The sequence below is a fragment of the Silurus aristotelis genome (genome assembly GCF_946808225.1).
Source record: "Silurus aristotelis genome assembly, chromosome: 24".
NCBI classification, from domain to species: Eukaryota; Metazoa; Chordata; class Actinopteri; order Siluriformes; family Siluridae; genus Silurus; species Silurus aristotelis.
In genome coordinates this window covers 8,853,932-8,871,368 of record NC_139597.1, presented here as the reverse complement: position 1 = coordinate 8,871,368, position 17,437 = coordinate 8,853,932, and the positions used below count along the sequence as shown (strand labels likewise).

The 17,437-nt window shown below is 37.2% G+C and overlaps 2 protein-coding genes across 15 annotated transcripts in view; both read right to left on the bottom strand.

Moving 5' to 3' along the window:
• Nucleotides 1–473: 473 nt before the first annotated feature.
• Nucleotides 474–10,465, bottom strand: mcm10 (minichromosome maintenance 10 replication initiation factor). Its single transcript, XM_083528918.1, has 18 exons — nt 10,108–10,465; nt 9,552–9,779; nt 7,436–7,747; nt 7,116–7,326; nt 6,654–6,819; nt 6,383–6,550; nt 5,473–5,589; nt 5,185–5,378; nt 5,027–5,097; nt 4,602–4,715; nt 3,708–3,825; nt 3,405–3,636; nt 2,930–3,062; nt 2,701–2,834; nt 2,084–2,197; nt 1,590–1,735; nt 1,422–1,464; nt 474–945 (listed from the first exon to the last, which is right to left on the bottom strand). Exons 1-18 carry the CDS (start codon nt 10,112–10,114, stop codon nt 862–864), a joined length of 2,592 nt encoding a protein of 863 aa, XP_083385044.1. The 5' UTR covers nt 10,115–10,465; the 3' UTR covers nt 474–861.
• Nucleotides 10,466–11,859: 1,394 nt separating this feature from the next.
• Nucleotides 11,860–17,437, bottom strand: part of pparaa (peroxisome proliferator-activated receptor alpha a) — a 44,268-nt gene continuing 38,690 nt past the window's right edge. For all 14 annotated transcript variants that reach the window (XM_083528927.1, XM_083528930.1, XM_083528920.1 and 11 more), the window contains 4 exons: nt 16,806–16,944; nt 15,682–15,881; nt 14,987–15,455; nt 11,860–13,697 (listed from right to left, as the gene is read on the bottom strand). In XM_083528927.1, the coding sequence (XP_083385053.1) occupies nt 13,453–13,697; nt 14,987–15,455; nt 15,682–15,881; nt 16,806–16,944 (1,053 nt within the window). In that variant the 3' untranslated portion in view covers nt 11,860–13,452. The remainder of the gene's footprint in view (nt 13,698–14,986; nt 15,456–15,681; nt 15,882–16,805; nt 16,945–17,437) is intronic.

Sequence of the window (17,437 nt, the reverse complement as noted above, 5' to 3'; positions counted from 1 at the left end):
TTTTTCAGTCCTAAATGGAAACCATCCTCCTGTTATCTCAGCAGCAGCCAAAGCCCAGCTTAACTTAATAGAAGGAAAGGACAAGAAATACAAATAATGGTCTGACAAACTACAAGTAAATAAATAAACAAACGGTAAATTATATTTTTTTTTAATTCACAGAGCTGCATTAGACTGAAATAAATACTGTAATACAGAAGCAGCACTGTAAGGGCCAGCAGACCTGTGCTCTGGGCCAAATCAAGCCTTAAGCAGTCCAGAGTCGATAGCTTAGACAAAGAAATAGGGCTGTTCTGCTGACAGGTGTATTGATTCCTAAAGTGCAGCACATCTGCCCATCATCCCCTAACAAATCATCTGGATGGCAAAAAAGGGGGTGCTTTTACTGTCACAGTCCATCCACACTTATTCAAAATCAATGTTCTTGATGGTGATAATTATAATGGTAATTAAAAAACAATTTAAGAAATGTGTGTACTCAAGTTAGTTTAATTTAAGCACAATTACACAGCTACACATAATTCAGCATTCAGAAAAATGCTTTAAAATATATCACATTATAAAATACATCAAATACAGACACACAGGAAAAAGACCAAGACAAATAGTTGGCACTAGCCAACTCGAGGTTAGAGCAGCTGCAAATCAATTGCACCAATTTACATTAGTATTGCATTCAGGCCCTGTGTGCCAATACGAAAAGCTGTAAATTAGTAGCACTTCAGTTTGGGCCTGGCTCATGGAAAATTGAGAGGCTTCCAGTTTCATTATTGTGTATTGTAATAAAAAGACTCCCTGAGCAGTGTGTGTGAGAGGAGGAGTGCTGGGGGATGGAGTCAGGTAGCAGGACGGCTGTTGGCTTTATTTCAGACTATTGAGGAATCTGGAGTGTTCTTCACCACGCGGCAACAGCAGCTCACCTCCAATTTTTGGTCCATTCTTTTCCTGTGAAAACAAAAACAGACAATAAAAGGAACAATTACTTTTAAAGGCTCTTAATTGGCCAATCTCCGGCCGTGCCTAAATATATTTTCCCCCTAATGCTTTGCAGCTTTTTGCTATTCACCAGTGCATCCTTTAGGTTTTCATTCATTTTGGGCTTGCCAGTATGTCCCATAGATCATTCCAGCTTTAGATATGGGCAAAATGATGCAAAATATATGGTGGAAATTGGTAGAATAGCTTTAGAATGAATTGGTGGACCCACTAATGGGTTTTCAGCTGAAAATATACCATAAGCAAAAATGGCCCTATTTAGTCTGTGTTTTTCTGTTGGTTATATTAAATAATACATTTGGGGAACAGAAAAAAATCGATTAAAACCAACAAAAAAAATGATAAAACAATGGTGGAACTTGGGTTTAGTCTAAAGAAGAAACATAATTGGGTTCCACCAAAAAGTATTGAAAATTTCAAGGTACCTTTAACATGCTGTCTCTCTCCCACTTGAACACACCGCAGTTGCTGAAACAGAAATTCTGAATGTCAATAACAATTACACAACGCTTAAAAGGACATTCCCATAACATAAGGGTAATGGGCCAGAGAAATAAATGAAGCATCAAATTGCAGCCTCTCCTACTGCTTACCTGCAGGCTGCAGTGGGAAAGCGGCTCAGGCAGATCTTCCTCTGGCCACAGGGGCATTTGAAGAAACGCTTAATGGCATCATGCCAATGGTAATCGTGTTTCTCCTCCACACAACGCTCAGCTGGTTTGAAGTGTGTGTACTTACACTGCAGAACAGAATGCCTCGTTAACCTTATACTATCTCATAAGCTTTTATTACTGAACATTAATGATCTATGTAACCTTACTTTAGGATGTAAAGCGGTCCTAAATGTTCTGCTTTCTGCTGTATATAATGGTTAGAAGGGTTACTTTATTAAAACCTAAAGTTATTATTTAACATGGATTATATGCACAATGTGTATATACTGTGTATATACTCTGCGTGCGTGCGTGTGTGTGTATATATAGGATTTGTGAACAAGCAGCCATAAAAACAAGCCACCAAAGCAGTTTAATGATGCAGAACCAATGACTCAGTGGTTTTTGACAGAAAGGAACAAAGTATAACTTACAGATTTACAGGTGACTGCTCGACACTTCATCTCCCTGATGCTCTTCATCTTCTCTTCCAACTTCTCTTTCTGTACTAGTGGTTCAAAATACTCCTGCATGACTTTCTCTTCCATCTAAACACAAATAAATTAAATTCAATAATTCAAATCACAGTATGCAATAGAATTTTATCCCAAAAATTTGAAGCAGAATTAGTCATCTTACTGCTTATGCTTCACAAAATCCACCCATCCATTGCTCTTAGCTTCAGTTCAATAACTATCATTTTAAGCATTATCACCCTCGTGATCATGCTGCTGTGCTGATAGGATGCAAATAATCATAGAGCCATGCTGGAATTCAGTACAACAGCATGATTACAAATGTGATATTGTTTTTAAAAACAATTTATGAATGCGGAGCAACTGAACTCAGAGGTTTAATAATAGTATAGTATTGCTATATTGATGCAAATAGTGATGTATAATTTGCCTACAGAGATCTACACACACCTGCACATTGTAGCTTGTGATAAATGAAGACCACCTGCTTGTTGTTATTTACTTTGGGTCAAACCATCAACTATTCAAATAACATTACTGCATGGTAACTACTCCATACATATGCACACACTCACCTCCCCCATTATCCAGGAGTTTGTAGACTTGGCATTCAGAATGCGCTGAAACTCCTCAGATTGCATATAATCTAGCTGCTCACGCCTTTTCTTCTGAGCTGGCTCCTCTGCCTCTTGCCCTGCCACATTCTCCCCTGAAATAAAAAAATACATATATATTGTATTCAGAGTGATCCAACTGTAACCATGTAACCATACTAGAGCCATCACACTAAGTTGGGGATCAGACCTTCAGGTGAGGTTAGGCAGCATTCCACCCTAGCTTTTATGTCAATGCTGTTGGGTCGCTTGCGCTTTACAGCATTTGGGTCATCTTTAATAAGTGACACCCCTTTGGCTTGAAGCTTTTTGACTGCAGCCAGCTGAAAGAGCAGACAAAAATAGTCAGAAGTCCTTTAATGCCAAAGTGATGTGCAATTGCAAAGACAAAATTGAGCTTGTCCACGCCAACAAACAACTTGACACATTTACTCAAAAATAAAAAAATGCATAGATTTTCTAATTCATTGCATGGACATAGTTATTTAAAAATTATATTAAATCATCAGGTGATCATTACATTAGAACGAGTTTTACTGGAAATGTCTAATTCATTGAATCAAACTTTAACTTAAAAAAAAAGAAACAAACAAACAGAAATAATTATGGATTTTGGTTATCATGCTACCTGCCTAATTTTGTCTTTTGTAATAAAAGAAACATACTTTTGCAGCCGAGATGCTTTTCTTGCATGGAGGTGGTGACACATCCAGTAGAATATCCTCTCCCTCTGTGTAGCCTCGTCCCAAGGTGGGTACAGGAGGGAGGGTGAAAAGTTCGGGTTTAGGTGGAGAGGAGCCTTTGGGAACATCTGAAGCTGCTTTCGGTGAGAGTAAAGCAGCCCTGTTTGTGGAAGGTCTAGCTGGAATCACAGCACCTCCAGAGTTCTGCAGCACCCTGAGTAAAAGTACACGGTCAGTTCATATTTTCAACATATTTAATTCTCAAACACAAGCACACACACCCACCTCTTCTGAATTTCCTCTGCCCTTTTCTGCCTCACCTGAAACCTTTGCTGGTGAAGTGCTTTTTGCTGCTTGAGAAGCTCGGCTGCAGAGATAGACTGAACCGATGATCCGGAAAGTTCTAAGTTAACACACAGCAGAAGTAGAAGCCATGAAGGAACCACTAACACAAACCCACTCACAAGACTTGATGTATTTAAGTAATAACACATGCTGGAAAAGAGTTCTGTAACACAGGGTACTGTTCTTGGTTAGTGTACAAAATAAAAATGATCAACTACTGTGGTAGAGTAGGGAGAGTAGTGAGTCACACACTTTTTTTAACAGAATCATTTTCCATGATATTATATATATATACACACACACACACACACACACACACACACACACACACACACACACACACACACACACACACACACACACACACACACACACACACACACACACACACACACACACACACACACACACCACAGTGTGGACATTGCATAATTACACATCTGCTCATGTAAATAATTCGCTTCTTATTGACTGCTTAATGATCATTTCATCACAAGTGCTACTGAAGTGGTAGAAGTAAACAAACTGACTGACTAAGAGACCAGAGGAGGGTTATGTTTAAATATGTGGTTTAGCCTAAATTGAATCAAAGACTTTAAATTGCTGGTTAGAGTTAAAACTATACTTCTTCACAACTAGGACAAATTACATTACATATGCAAACAGAAAATTTGTCAATAAAATTCCAGGTTTTGCAATGTAGAAACTCTAATGTACGATGAATGTTGCAACACAGAAATCTTTGTAGAATATACCTCTAATTGTGCTTTTACACACCCAAGCAATTACAAACAATTTCAAAAGTGGGGTTGTCTTACCAATCAAGCAAATTACCTTTTGGCTTAGACTGTCCTAAATGTTTCTTTATATTTAGTGCTCCTGGTGTAGGCATGGTCATTAGGCTTCTGAAGTCATCAGAACATCCCTTCACCTTACCTGAACTAATGTCTGGAAATGACATTAAAGAAATTTAATACAACAGACAAGCATGTGCAAGTTCAGACACAATCCCACATTCCCTTCCCTATATCTTAGACCTTTGACTATTTCCTTTAAGTCACACATGCATTTAGTGGTCACTTTATTAAATACACCTACTAAACCTTTCGACAGGGGTGCTTTGTAGGTGACTGTAGCTAATTTGCTGATATACAAAAACAAATTCAGCTATCATTCAGTATAACATTCACAGCACATGATTACACTGACATATCAATTTTAGATAAAACAAGTGTAACTGCTAATAGTAATACTCTTACCAAGCTTCTTGTTAGGGATGGAAGCCAAAACTTCCTGAATTGAGGGCTGTTTTTTTGGCTGTGGGGCAGTCCTTCAGAAAAAAATATGTAAGTGACTTTAGAAAACTTAAGCCATTTAAATGATGTTCTTTTCTTTAAAAGAAAGTGTGTTAACTTACATTGATTGGGAACATGCAAGTGATGACAGACCCCCATAATGGAAGTCACTTTGGCATAGTCGCTCTCTTAAACTTCCATGACCTTTTCCTTTGCGAGGAGCAGTTCCTGTGTAGCTGGACTGAAGCTCGGCTCTTTTTGAACTCATTTTCTTGTACTGTGCTTTAACGTGGAACTGGCAGTACTGGCATTCATACTGTTGACAGAGGGAGAGGAAAAAAAAAAGACCTCTTAATACACAAACTTCTCGAAAAGCAAATAAAATGAGTTATTAGACAAGTTAGACTCACCAAGTTGACTAGCTGTGTGCATGGATCTCCATTTTTTTTTTTGGCCTTGCAAGTACCAAAATCCATGGCTTCTCCCAACAGCAGAACCTTTTGTGGATGGTCAACTGTAAGGCAAAGCTGTGAAAAGAACATAAACTGCATTATAAGAACAGAGAACATAGACAAGAAAAAAGCTTCTCATAGTAACGAGGAGCATCAACTCTGATTACGGATGTTATCTGCTTCCCCATATTTTATATATTTACACAATATATCGTTTATTATATTATAAAGCAGATAATGAAGATGCTAAAGATAGATTCTTTGCATTTTCTGTCTTAATAGCATATTTTGTAGACATCAAATGAAAAGTTTTAAAATATATATTTATAACACTATTGTGAAGTGTTACACTATTGTATAAGTGTTCTGTGACTGTTGTTTTATGTAGCACCTGAGTTCAGGAGGAACGTTGTTTCATTTCACTGTGTAATGCATCAGCTATATATATGGTTGAAATGACAATAAAAGCTTCTTGACTCTTGACTTGACCACATTTAAAAAATAAGTAATCATGCGATTTTTCAATAATGGCCATATCATTACAAACACTAATACCACACAGAATCACAATCCTTATTAAAATAAACACCTTAATACTAGATTTGTAAATTCTTGCTATCAAGATCATACATTAAGCTACAGTATAAACATTCTTCACTTTGCAATTTAAAAGCTGGTGTCTCCATCCAGTGCTGAACCTGCAGTGGAAAACCTAACTAAAAAAAAAAAAAAAAAAAAAACTCAGTAACTAATCAGCTAAATTAAAATCACAACAATCAGCATTTAATCCAATAAACGATCACCAGCTGCATCTCATTTTCTACACAAAATCATTATTATATTTAATTGTAAGATAGCACTATCTTACCTCATTAGAGCCGTCTTTGTTCTTCATTTGATTGGGGTTGAGTATACCAATCACTGTCCCCATGTCAGTCTTCCACAAGTCTGTGTGAACAGCCCCAAAGAGGAAGAGTGATAAGGTCACATCTAGGTTATGAAGGTCATTCAGCTTCCAGATACTGAAGGTCTTCCCCTAAAAACATGGTTTAAAACATTTATTTAGTGATTAAATCGGCAGTGACATTGTGATAATTGTCACTGTAATGTTGAAAGTGGTCAGACTGTTTGCTGCTTACATTATTTTTGCTTTGTGGAGTGATTTTATTTATCAGCACAGCAAACGTGACCCAGTCACTCTCTTCTAAATTTTCCCGAGACAGTCGATCGGGCAGCTGTGAAAGCCGGATCATTCTGCGGTTAGCCATTTTGTGTTCAATTTCTACTGAGGACAGCCGAGGTCTCCTACAGGGGACAGGGACAAAGACAATGATGCCACTATTACAAGAATCACAAACTTATCTGTTAATCAATACAACAAACAACGACAACATATAGGTAAAAATTTTATGCAGTAATTACAATTTTTTCATGCAACAATTTGATTAGATTTATTTTTGCAGTAACAAATTTTACCTAAATAACAGTCTGTGAGTCAAATTCACTACAGGTAAAATGAACTACTTTCTAACAAGGGATGTTGATATGGCTGTTTATTGACATATAATCTATAGCTTCATTATAAAATGCAAAATACACACCTCAGCCTGAGACCTGAGAATTTCTCGATAGTAACATCCTGAGAAACAGATGGTCGAGGTGTGGCCTGTTTCGCAATGCAAGGGGCCTTGCCAGCACTTTTGATTGCTGGTGGTGACTTTATTGTGGTGCTGTCTGTACTGCTACTTCTTATTGGCTGTGGCTGCTTCTCAATAAAACCCTGTCCCAAAGAATTCGGGTTTTCTGGGGAAGCTGTTTAAAAAATTTACTTCACTTTTTAATTTGTCTTATTAACATGCAAAATATAATCAATAAGAACTTTACAAGACAAAGTCATCCTACATGACTGACAATTACCAACCTGCTTTGGGTTGGTGTGCAGTCCTTTGCTTGTTCTGCACTTTTCTAATCAGGTCTGTTGCTGGGAACTGGGGTGAGGTAACAGTAGCTGCTCTCTGGGGAGTCCGGCAGCTCTGATTTGCTTTTCTTTGCTGAGGTGGAGTTCGAGGCTTATTGATCTGCTGGGTGGCTGGTGAACTCTTGGTGTTTGTCTGCAGTTGTAAAAAAGTATTGCCTTCTGTATGATAGGGCCGGAAGACATCCGTAGACTTTTGGGATGCTTTCAGCTGCTCCTGTAACTTCTGCATCTTCTCTTGCATGCTCCTCAACTCAGCTAGTGTTTAAAACATCACCATCAATACAAAATAGGCATAAAATAATACAAGTCTACAGAAAAGTTTAATTCTTTCAATGCTTCTGTCAGAAAATATATCTTCTTCTTTCGGCTGCTCCCATTAGGGGTCACCACAGCGGATCATCCGTCTCCATACCACCCTGTCCTCTACATCTGCCTCTTTCAAACCAACTACCTGCATGTCTTCCCTCACCACATCCATGAACCTCCTCCTTGGCCTTCCTCTTTTCCTCCTACCTGGTGGCTCCATCCTCAGCATTCTTCTACCAATATAATTCATGTCCCTCCTCTGCACATGTCCAAACCATCTCAATCTCACCTCCCTCACCTTGTTACCAAAACATCCTACATGTGCTGTCCCTCTAATAAACTCATTTCTAATCTTGTCCATCCTCGTCACTCCCAACGAAAACCTCAACATCTTCAGCTCTGCTACCTCCAGCTCCACCTCCTGTCTTTTACTCAATGCCACTGTCTCTAAACCATACAACATCGCAGGTCTCACCACAGTCCTATAAACCCTACTATCAAAAATCACTCCTGTCACTCTTCTCCACCCACTCCACCCTGCCTGCACTCTTTTCTTTACTTTTCTAACACACTCTCCATTACTTTGCACTGTTGACCCAAGGTACCTGAACTCCACCTTCACCTCCATCTCCACCTCTTCTCCCTGCAACCGCACCACTCCACTGCCCTCCCTCTCATTCACACACATGTACTCTGTCTTACTCCTACTGACTTTCATTCCCCTTCTCTCCAGCACATAATCTCCACCTCTCCAGGCTCTTCTCAACCTGCTCTCTACTCTCACCACAAATCACAATATCATCTGCAAACATCATAGACCAGGGAGACTCCTGTCTAACCTCATCCGTCAGAAAATACATAAATAAATAATAGAATATAAATAGTAGGTTGTGTCGATCCCTAGTCACTGGACACTAAATACAGAAAATAGCACAAAACGACAACTAAGACTTTCCAGTTTGTTCTCTGGAGGTAATACAATTAGAAAAATTTAAGAAATGTAAGGAGGCTTTTCTGTGGCTGAATAAAACAATGGCATTTTAACATGCATTCTACAACAATACTTCAAATCCTCTGTAATGAGTGTACATATTGCACAGGAAGCCATCTGAGATTCACATAAAAACTGCAGCTTTAAGGCGACACTGAGCTAAATATTCAACATATTAATCAATGGTAATGTTAGGGTAATCAAATAAATACAATAAATCATTAAAACAATAAATGTTTATGCTAAACATAAAAGGCCAATAAAAGTGTTTGATGGACTTTGAAAGAGACACTGGGAAATCATTGCACTGATAGTGAAGACTTGTACTGTCAGCAACCAAGTCTCTAGTCTCTAACAAAATAATTATAGACGGATATTATATGATATTTTAACATTTTATTCATGTTTGACCAAAACATCTAGATTTAACTGTGCAGCTGAAGAATAATTTTTTTTTAGTAGCCTAATAACCACTAACTACCACTTCATTATGTGGATGATAAAATTGAACATTTCATCCAATTATTAATCTTTATCAAGCTCAATTTGTTTGCAACTAAAGCAATTACACTGAATTCATCAAGGATATACAGCAGCAACCTTATAGCTCAGTTATTAATGATACTGCATTGTCCTGTCATTACCAATACCTTCCTCTCTGCAAGCCTATATTATATTATTTACCTGTATATTAAATACTGCAATGCAGATTCATTGTAAAAAAAAAAAAAAAAACATGCCCAGAAATGTAATTAATTTCACCTTCCAGGTCCTCCTGGGATCTATTCTGCTCGCTTTTTGCTCCCGTACTAGAGTCCTCCTTCACATCTTCATCCTCTTCCTCTGGCTCCGCATATCCTTCACCGTCTTCGACATCATCTTCATCGAATAAACCATCCAAGTCATCTTCCACGTCTTTGGAAGAGGAATTCTCTGAATCCTGATTCTCTTCGAACAAGGAGAGCAGCATGTCCAGGTTTTCATCCTCAGCTGGGCAGGATCACAAAGGTCACAAATGTATGGTTACAGTCCACTCTTTCATGCATGATACAGCAGCCATGTATTAAAGAAAGCTGGCTTGCAAGGTTGTGATTTATAAAGATGTCTGTAAACATTAATGTCAGATAGAATACACAGAAGACTGGACTCAAAAGTAGCATTGGATAGAAGATATAGATTAGATATAAGATATAAATCTACAGCCAGATAAGTATTTCTAAAATCCTTGTTTATTTGGGGTAAAAAAATGCAGGAAAAATGACAATTCAATACATTTTGCCAACCAAACCTGTTTTATTTACAACTAGCAACAACTCACCAGCCATTTCACCAGTCTCCGCTAGTCAGTAAATATAACTGCTTTGTCTTTTCTTGATCAGTTGATGATGGAATAATTTTCGCAGTTATTATCAAGGTTTTAGTGAGAAAACTACCCAAGGGTTATATCACCACTCTTATACACAGACTGACAGCATGATCAAACCATTAGAATGAACCCTATATAAATCCTACCAAAATCTCTCTACACGTTATAGCAACAACAAGACTGTGTGTTTATTCCCCAAATACATTTTACAAGAGTCGTAAAAACAAAGCTGTAAGTCAGAAACTGCTACTCCGTTCTGTTCGGCGGTGGCGCGAAAAACCTTCAAACGCAAGGACCCCTACAACCACGTCGCTTAGAAAAGGGGCAGCCACTGCGCCTGATCAAAAACAAAATAAAAAATGTGTAAAAACAGCTGTATCTACCAGCTCGCAAAAAAACCCACCACTCTACAAAGATTATAATTAATAATTAATTAATTCTATCCATCAACGTGTTAATTATTTAACTGAGGTAACAAAAGGTGCAGGCGAAAAAAACAAACAGACCTTACGCGAATCTTTAGAGCATCGCTACCCGGAAGTAGTTACTTAACATGATGTGCAGATCGTTGGAAAATGGCGTTTAGGCTTTTTTTTTTTTAAATACACATTTTAGTATGCTTTTTTTTTTTTTACCCTTCATTTTTATTAAACCTTTCAATTATAAACAGGCATTTACGTCATTCCACTGTTTAACACATTTAACACTAAATCCAAGCAGCATATCATAAAAGCAAGAATAATAGCAATTAAACATACTAAAACAATAATAATAAATAAACCAACAAATCAAAAATAAATAAAATTAAATATATAAAAGTTTAAATAATTAACTAATTATAAGTCTAGGCTTGTAAGTGCAGGGAAATTTTATACAATTGCTAAACTGCCCCTTAAACTCTCAAATGTTTGTAAGCAAGCGCTTTTGGCCTGGGACCTAATTTACAGACATTTTCCGTCCTTATCGCTATTACATTTGGAACAACCAAGTTATTCTTGACAAAATATAAGTCAGTTTTCCCCAAATTGGTGCAACAGTAATATTAGGTTGATATGTCAATGAATTAGTCCTGATGGGTCACTTGTTCTCTGAGTTTCTGTCTACATATAAAATCCCTGTGATTTCACAGGAGTTTGTTGTTGTAATGGATGCCATTCCTGATTGGGCCATACTGCTTCCTAATGAATCAGTTAGATCTCAGGTCTCTCTGTCTAAAGTCCATCATTTTGCTGCCAGGCTTTAATTAAAAAAAGATATTTCAAGACACTGATCCTTTATATTTTTTTCTGTAATGCTGAGGATGAATTCGTGCTTGATCTATTCTGAGAATGTGCTCATATGGCCTTGCATTTGTTTTTTTGTTTGTGCATTTTATTGCAGAATTTCTTTGTCATACAAAGAGGTTCTGTTTGATTACCACGACTTTGATAGATCCCAAAAAAGACCATCTTTTTCGATAAACCTATTGATCTTTTAACAAAATTTCAGTGTGGTGAGCGATAGTTTTTGTGCTTTGTCTAGAAATGAAATTCTACCTGGACACTCTCGCTACCTCCAACAATACCAAAGACTGTCACTATGTCATGTTTAATATTTTTGCATTTTATAATATTTAAGTCCAGTTTAATTTTTATACCTCTGGCATTGAGGTGTTTATTTTGAAAATAATAATACAAATAAAAAAATTATACACAGAAGCTTGAGCACATGTTTGGTTAATTCACAACCATTATTATTAACCTTTATTAATAATAAAATACATAAACATTTTTATTATTAGAATTATGGTTTGCAGATTATAGCAGATTATCTACTCATTTCTAGTTGATCTTATGATTGAACTATGTTAGAGCACATTCATCAGTTTAACCAAGGTTTCATAACATACAAACACAAACAAGTTCAACATGATTATAAGCATTTTCCTCAAAATAAGTGCTTATATTGTAGTGTACCTGCTGTCGTAATAAGATAAGGAAACTATTCTAGTGTAAATCTGATTCTGATCGTCCCTGAGTATCTATACATATACTATTTCCTGATGCACAATATTAATAAACATTTACCAACTTTACTTATGCATAATTACTGAACAGAATTGTAAATAATATTGTGCTATTATAACACAAAATCCTGGCAGTTTTTAGGTCAATAAAGTAATATTCTTTTTAATGACACTGATTTCTAATTGTCTAAAAATAAATAACATCCTTTGATAAGAACAGCTGGAGTGCTATACACTATGTACATTTTAATAAAAAAATATTTTACATGTTTCTTTTTTTAAATGAGGTATTAGTCCTACATGATGGCTGTGTGGGTAGGCTGTTTACTAGTATGGCATGAAATGACAACATTTTCCATGTGGCACACACTACTTTCTAAAGGCATCAAATAATAGTTCATTCAAACAGGTCATAAATGAAACAAGTCCTAACAGTTTGCATCAATTTGACAGAACTATACATACAGTTGTGTGCAATAATGCAAAAGTTTACATCTCCTATGCTATTTTGTAATGAAAAAAGGAAAATCTACAATTCACCTGCATACAAATGAAACAAGTAAACATGAAATGTGGTGTAGCAAATGATTCAGGTCTAATTTTTTTTGGCATGATGATTTCCAAATGTGATCATCCAACAGATATGTCATCAACAATGGCTAAAGATTCAGTTAGATGAAGCATATATGAAAACTAAAGGGATCTGAAAGTGTTCAGATGCTATAAAGGAGGTTGGAGGTAAAAGTGGGGCCTACATATTAATGAAGTGAGATACAGTTTTTATTGTTATTTTTGCTTATTGTTTTACCTGTTACTATATCAACATACATCTGTGAAATATCCCTAAATGCCTCAAATGCAATTAAATATGACAAATTAAATGTCTGGCTACTAGTAAAATTTCAAAATGGTATGCAAACTATTGCACTCAGCTTTATCATTCCCTGTAGAAAATCCACATTTTGTGGTGTAAAAGGCACTGCACATAACTGCGGCCTACACGTTCGGCCTCTGGGTTATGTGTGTGTGTGTGTGTGTGTATTTTATATATCTCTATCTATCTATCTATCTATCTATCTATCTATCTATCTATCTATCTATCTATCTATCTATATATATATATATATATAAATAGTGCACAACCATACAGTTCAACAGCAGGTTATTCTCTTAATCCACTAGCATTAATCTGATAATCCTCTTGCTGGAGACCTGAACATGGAGGGCTTTAATTAGACATAGGCTACCTTACATTCAGCTACACCACCCACTCCCACCCTGTAGTTCAATGTTCAGTACATATCCTTATAAATCTCCTGCAGTAGTGGATGAAGAGAGGTGTCCCGTGTTTCTTTAATGTCTTGCACCAACTGTGCGTGCTCTGTTACGAGCTGCCGAAGATCAGCTAGTTTCTGCAGGAGTTTGGGAAAGAGCAAGGTGTCATCAGGGTGGTTGGTCTGCAGGTGGAGCCGCAGAGCATGAACGATACTTTCTTGAATGGTATCGACATGCGAAATGTTTCCCAGTCCTGGCCGGTCTGAAAAAGTTGGGGGGGGGGGGGGGGGGCGGCGAGGGGGTTGGGGGAGGTGGCAGAGTAACAAAAGACAGAGAGATATATAAAAATAGGGTAAGAAAACATTTTCTCTACATAAATCACTGAGGACATACAGAGTGTATTGCATGATATGTTAACTGTGAAACAAACAGTGAGAATGGAGTGGGCTGGAGTTAAATTTGAAGGCTATACAGAACCCTGTGGGCTGCAGCTGGAGTAAACACTCTTGGAAGCTATAGACATTTTTGCTGAAGCAGAAAAGAAAATTAAGCAAAGACATTCAGAGCCTGGCTATTATTATGTAACCTTATTCAAACACCAACTCGGTACTGGAAATGAAAAAAAGCGGAGAAGGAAAGCCCCCATAGACAGCTTATACTTGCAGCTTATTAAATTCTCATAAGATATACAATAATGTTTTACTCTAAGTAAAATAAAACATTTTGACAGAATGGTTGTCAGCACTATACATTAATAAAAGTAACACAGGTGCATGTTTTCAGTTCAGTCTGACCGATTTTGAATTAAGTTTTTTTAAACCTCGGTCCCACTGAACACATTTCTGGCCCATTGGAAAACAGTGGTCTAGTGTTTCACTTTGAGTTAACTCCGACATTAACACATAATGTAAAAGTGATAAAATTTCTGAGTGAGCATTAAATAAGGTGTATGTTATGCAATATTTTGTTCTGCAATGGCAAAAAATGACTTATAAATTTATAGCCAGCAGATGAAACATAACACACCTTCAGTATATGGAGTAAAGATTCCAATTTAAATATCTATAGTTCCTATACTTAGTTGCTGACTAAAATAGGTTATAAATGTATGTGAATGTAACAGTAAATTAAACATTACTAAAAACATAGTAATGTACAGTAACTCTGCAGAATAGAATGCTGCACTGCAATTCCTGTGTCACCAAAACCCTCCTGCAAGCCATTGGTATCCATAAAGAGGTTTTGCTCAACAGCCAGCACAAGATTTGGAAAGTCATAGAGTTTATTACACTCTGGAATTGCTTATGTTAATAACATCATTTTACCTGCCTAACAAGGTCTAATGAGTTAATTAAGGTCTAAAGATTAAAGAAAATTTATAGGTAAATGATTTTTGTTTTGTTTGCCTCTCTTCACTTATAGAAGTGACTACTCAAATTGCTATACAATTGGGCAGAAATGTTTCTGTGTGTATAAAAGTGTGACAATGCCATATGACTATAAACAGAATTTCCATTTCACCAAATATAAAGCACTCATTTTGGGACTTACCTCCACAGCAGATAATGGCAGCCACAAAAAGTGCCAGGTCACTGTCGTCTAGCTCCAAAGCATTGAATCGCATTGCAAACTGGAACTTGGACTCTATCATATCACTGAAAGGCTTGCGGAGACTCTTAAGGAATTCACGGGTAATAAATCCGCTGCCACGTGCCACCAGCATCCCATCCTTGTTCATGCATGAGGCCAGCAGGGCAAAAAAAGCTTCATGCACACCGTACTTCAACAGTGTCACCTGGTCATTAAGGTCGAGGTTGGAGAAGCCAGGCACAGCCTTGGCAAACTCGGTAAGCTGTGTGACAGTTTCAACCGAGACGTACTGACAACAATGGAAGAGGCGATCCTCAGTTTCCTGTCCGTGAATACTAAGTGCAAAGTTTTCCCTTCCCTCACTCAGCATCTGCGTGACCAGAACAGGTTGTGCCTGCTGTAGTGTGTCCAGGTCATGAATGACAAAAGGCTATTGAAAACAGGGGTGAAAAAAAACATGAAAGGATAATTACTACTAGTAATAATCAAGTAATAAAGAGTGTAGTAAATACCAGAAAGAGTTTAGAAAAAAAAATACACTAGGCTGGACTGACTGTCTGCTGTGTTGCTTTTTAAACAATAGGCTAATTGTCCAAAAAACATCCACAAAGAGTACTAAAGTTCAAGAAATATTTAATATTTATTTATATGCTTACCGGCGTGTTGGTCTTGCCAGTTAGAAAGGCTCGTGCTTTAGCCTTGTTCAGGTAGAATTGTTTAAGATAGGCCTCATGGATTTGGCTGGCAAGAGTCTTCCAGTCATCCAGCTGCATTTTTTTCTCCTCTTTCTCAGGGATCTGCAACTTTGCTCTGAGCTTCAGCTTTTCAGACTGTGGCATCCTTCCGAAACGAATTGCTATGACAAAGACAAATCATATAGTTATGATTGACAGTGAAAGATAAACTGTCTCGCATATACAATTCTAAGTGCATGCATGAACACCAACACACACAATTTGGACAGCATCAACAATGGCAGTGACACAAGAACACAGAAATGCACCAAGTCCCCATTCCTTGGAAGGGTATAAGCTGGCAGGCCTAAGTAGGAATAAGAAGGCCATACACCACTCTACTGAGCACGCTGTACTGTATGTAAACTCTATACGCTTATTTGCAGGTCAAGGGTAGTCTAGAGTACAGATAGTTAAGAAGGCATGTGCGAGGCTTTGTAGTCAAACATTTTCCCACTCAACCAGACAACTTTGTCCTTGAGGAATTGATGAGATCCAAGTCTTGACACAAAAATGCCCAGTGTATCACCACGTCATCCAGGTCATAAGTGCTTGAAAAATAAACTTTTTGTGGTTTGCTGGCTCAAATTTGAGAGCCACATCATCAGACCATAAGACATCTTTAGTAAATCCAATATCCAATATCATGCTTACTCTGCAGGTAACAATTAAAATAGAAATAAAACAAATAATATAATAAATAAACAAAATTACAAATACAATTAAAACTGTGACCAAAGACTATTAAATTATTAACTATATTCAAATATTCACTGACTTATCACTGATTTATTTAATTGGCTTTATGTTGATTTATTGTACCAAATAAAACAGATTATAAGTGCATTATGTTTTAATGAAAAGTGATTCAGTGTTATAGCACTCTGATTACCTACAAAGTGATTTTGGGGAAACTCTACTCATGTTTAATAAGCAATAAAGTAATCTGAGAGCTTACCTAGCTGTGTAATTAAAGCATAAACCTATAAAAACTTGATGCAGCTCTGTCTTTAAAGCCAGAGCCAAGATGTACACTGAGCACTCACCATTGTGGGACATGCCGACAGCAAGGCACTTGTGGAAACGGCAATATTGGCACTTGTTCCTGTTTTTTTTCTGGATCTTACAGTTGCGCTCACACTTGTCATACTCTAACTTCAGGCGTATGGTTCTCCTAAAGAAGCCCTGCAGAGAATTCATACAAGATGGGCATTTAAAGACCGTTAAACATGTTAACGTTAATGTTAACATGTTTTGATTTATAGGGGTCAGTTGTCATGTTCTAGTAGTTAATTATAATCATTATAATCAAATTGTAATCAACACCCAGCATGTGAATTCGCATAATATTCAGGGTAAATTGCAAATAGTGTATTATGGTATACTGTGTCGTATGTGACTCACTGACAGAGAGGGGAAGCAACGAAGATGGGAAGTGAAGTCAAATCAATAAGTATTTATTGTCATTTCAACCATATATAGCTGATGCAGTACACAATGAAATGAGACATTTCTCCAGAACCCTGGTGCTACATCACACAACATAGAGCTACATAACAGAACACAGAGCTAAGGACTAAAGTAAGGTGGTCTAGCCACATAAAGTGCATCGTGTGCAACCTGGTGAAAACAAGAAAAAACAAAAGACAGTGCAGCAGAGAATAGAAGACAGTGTGGG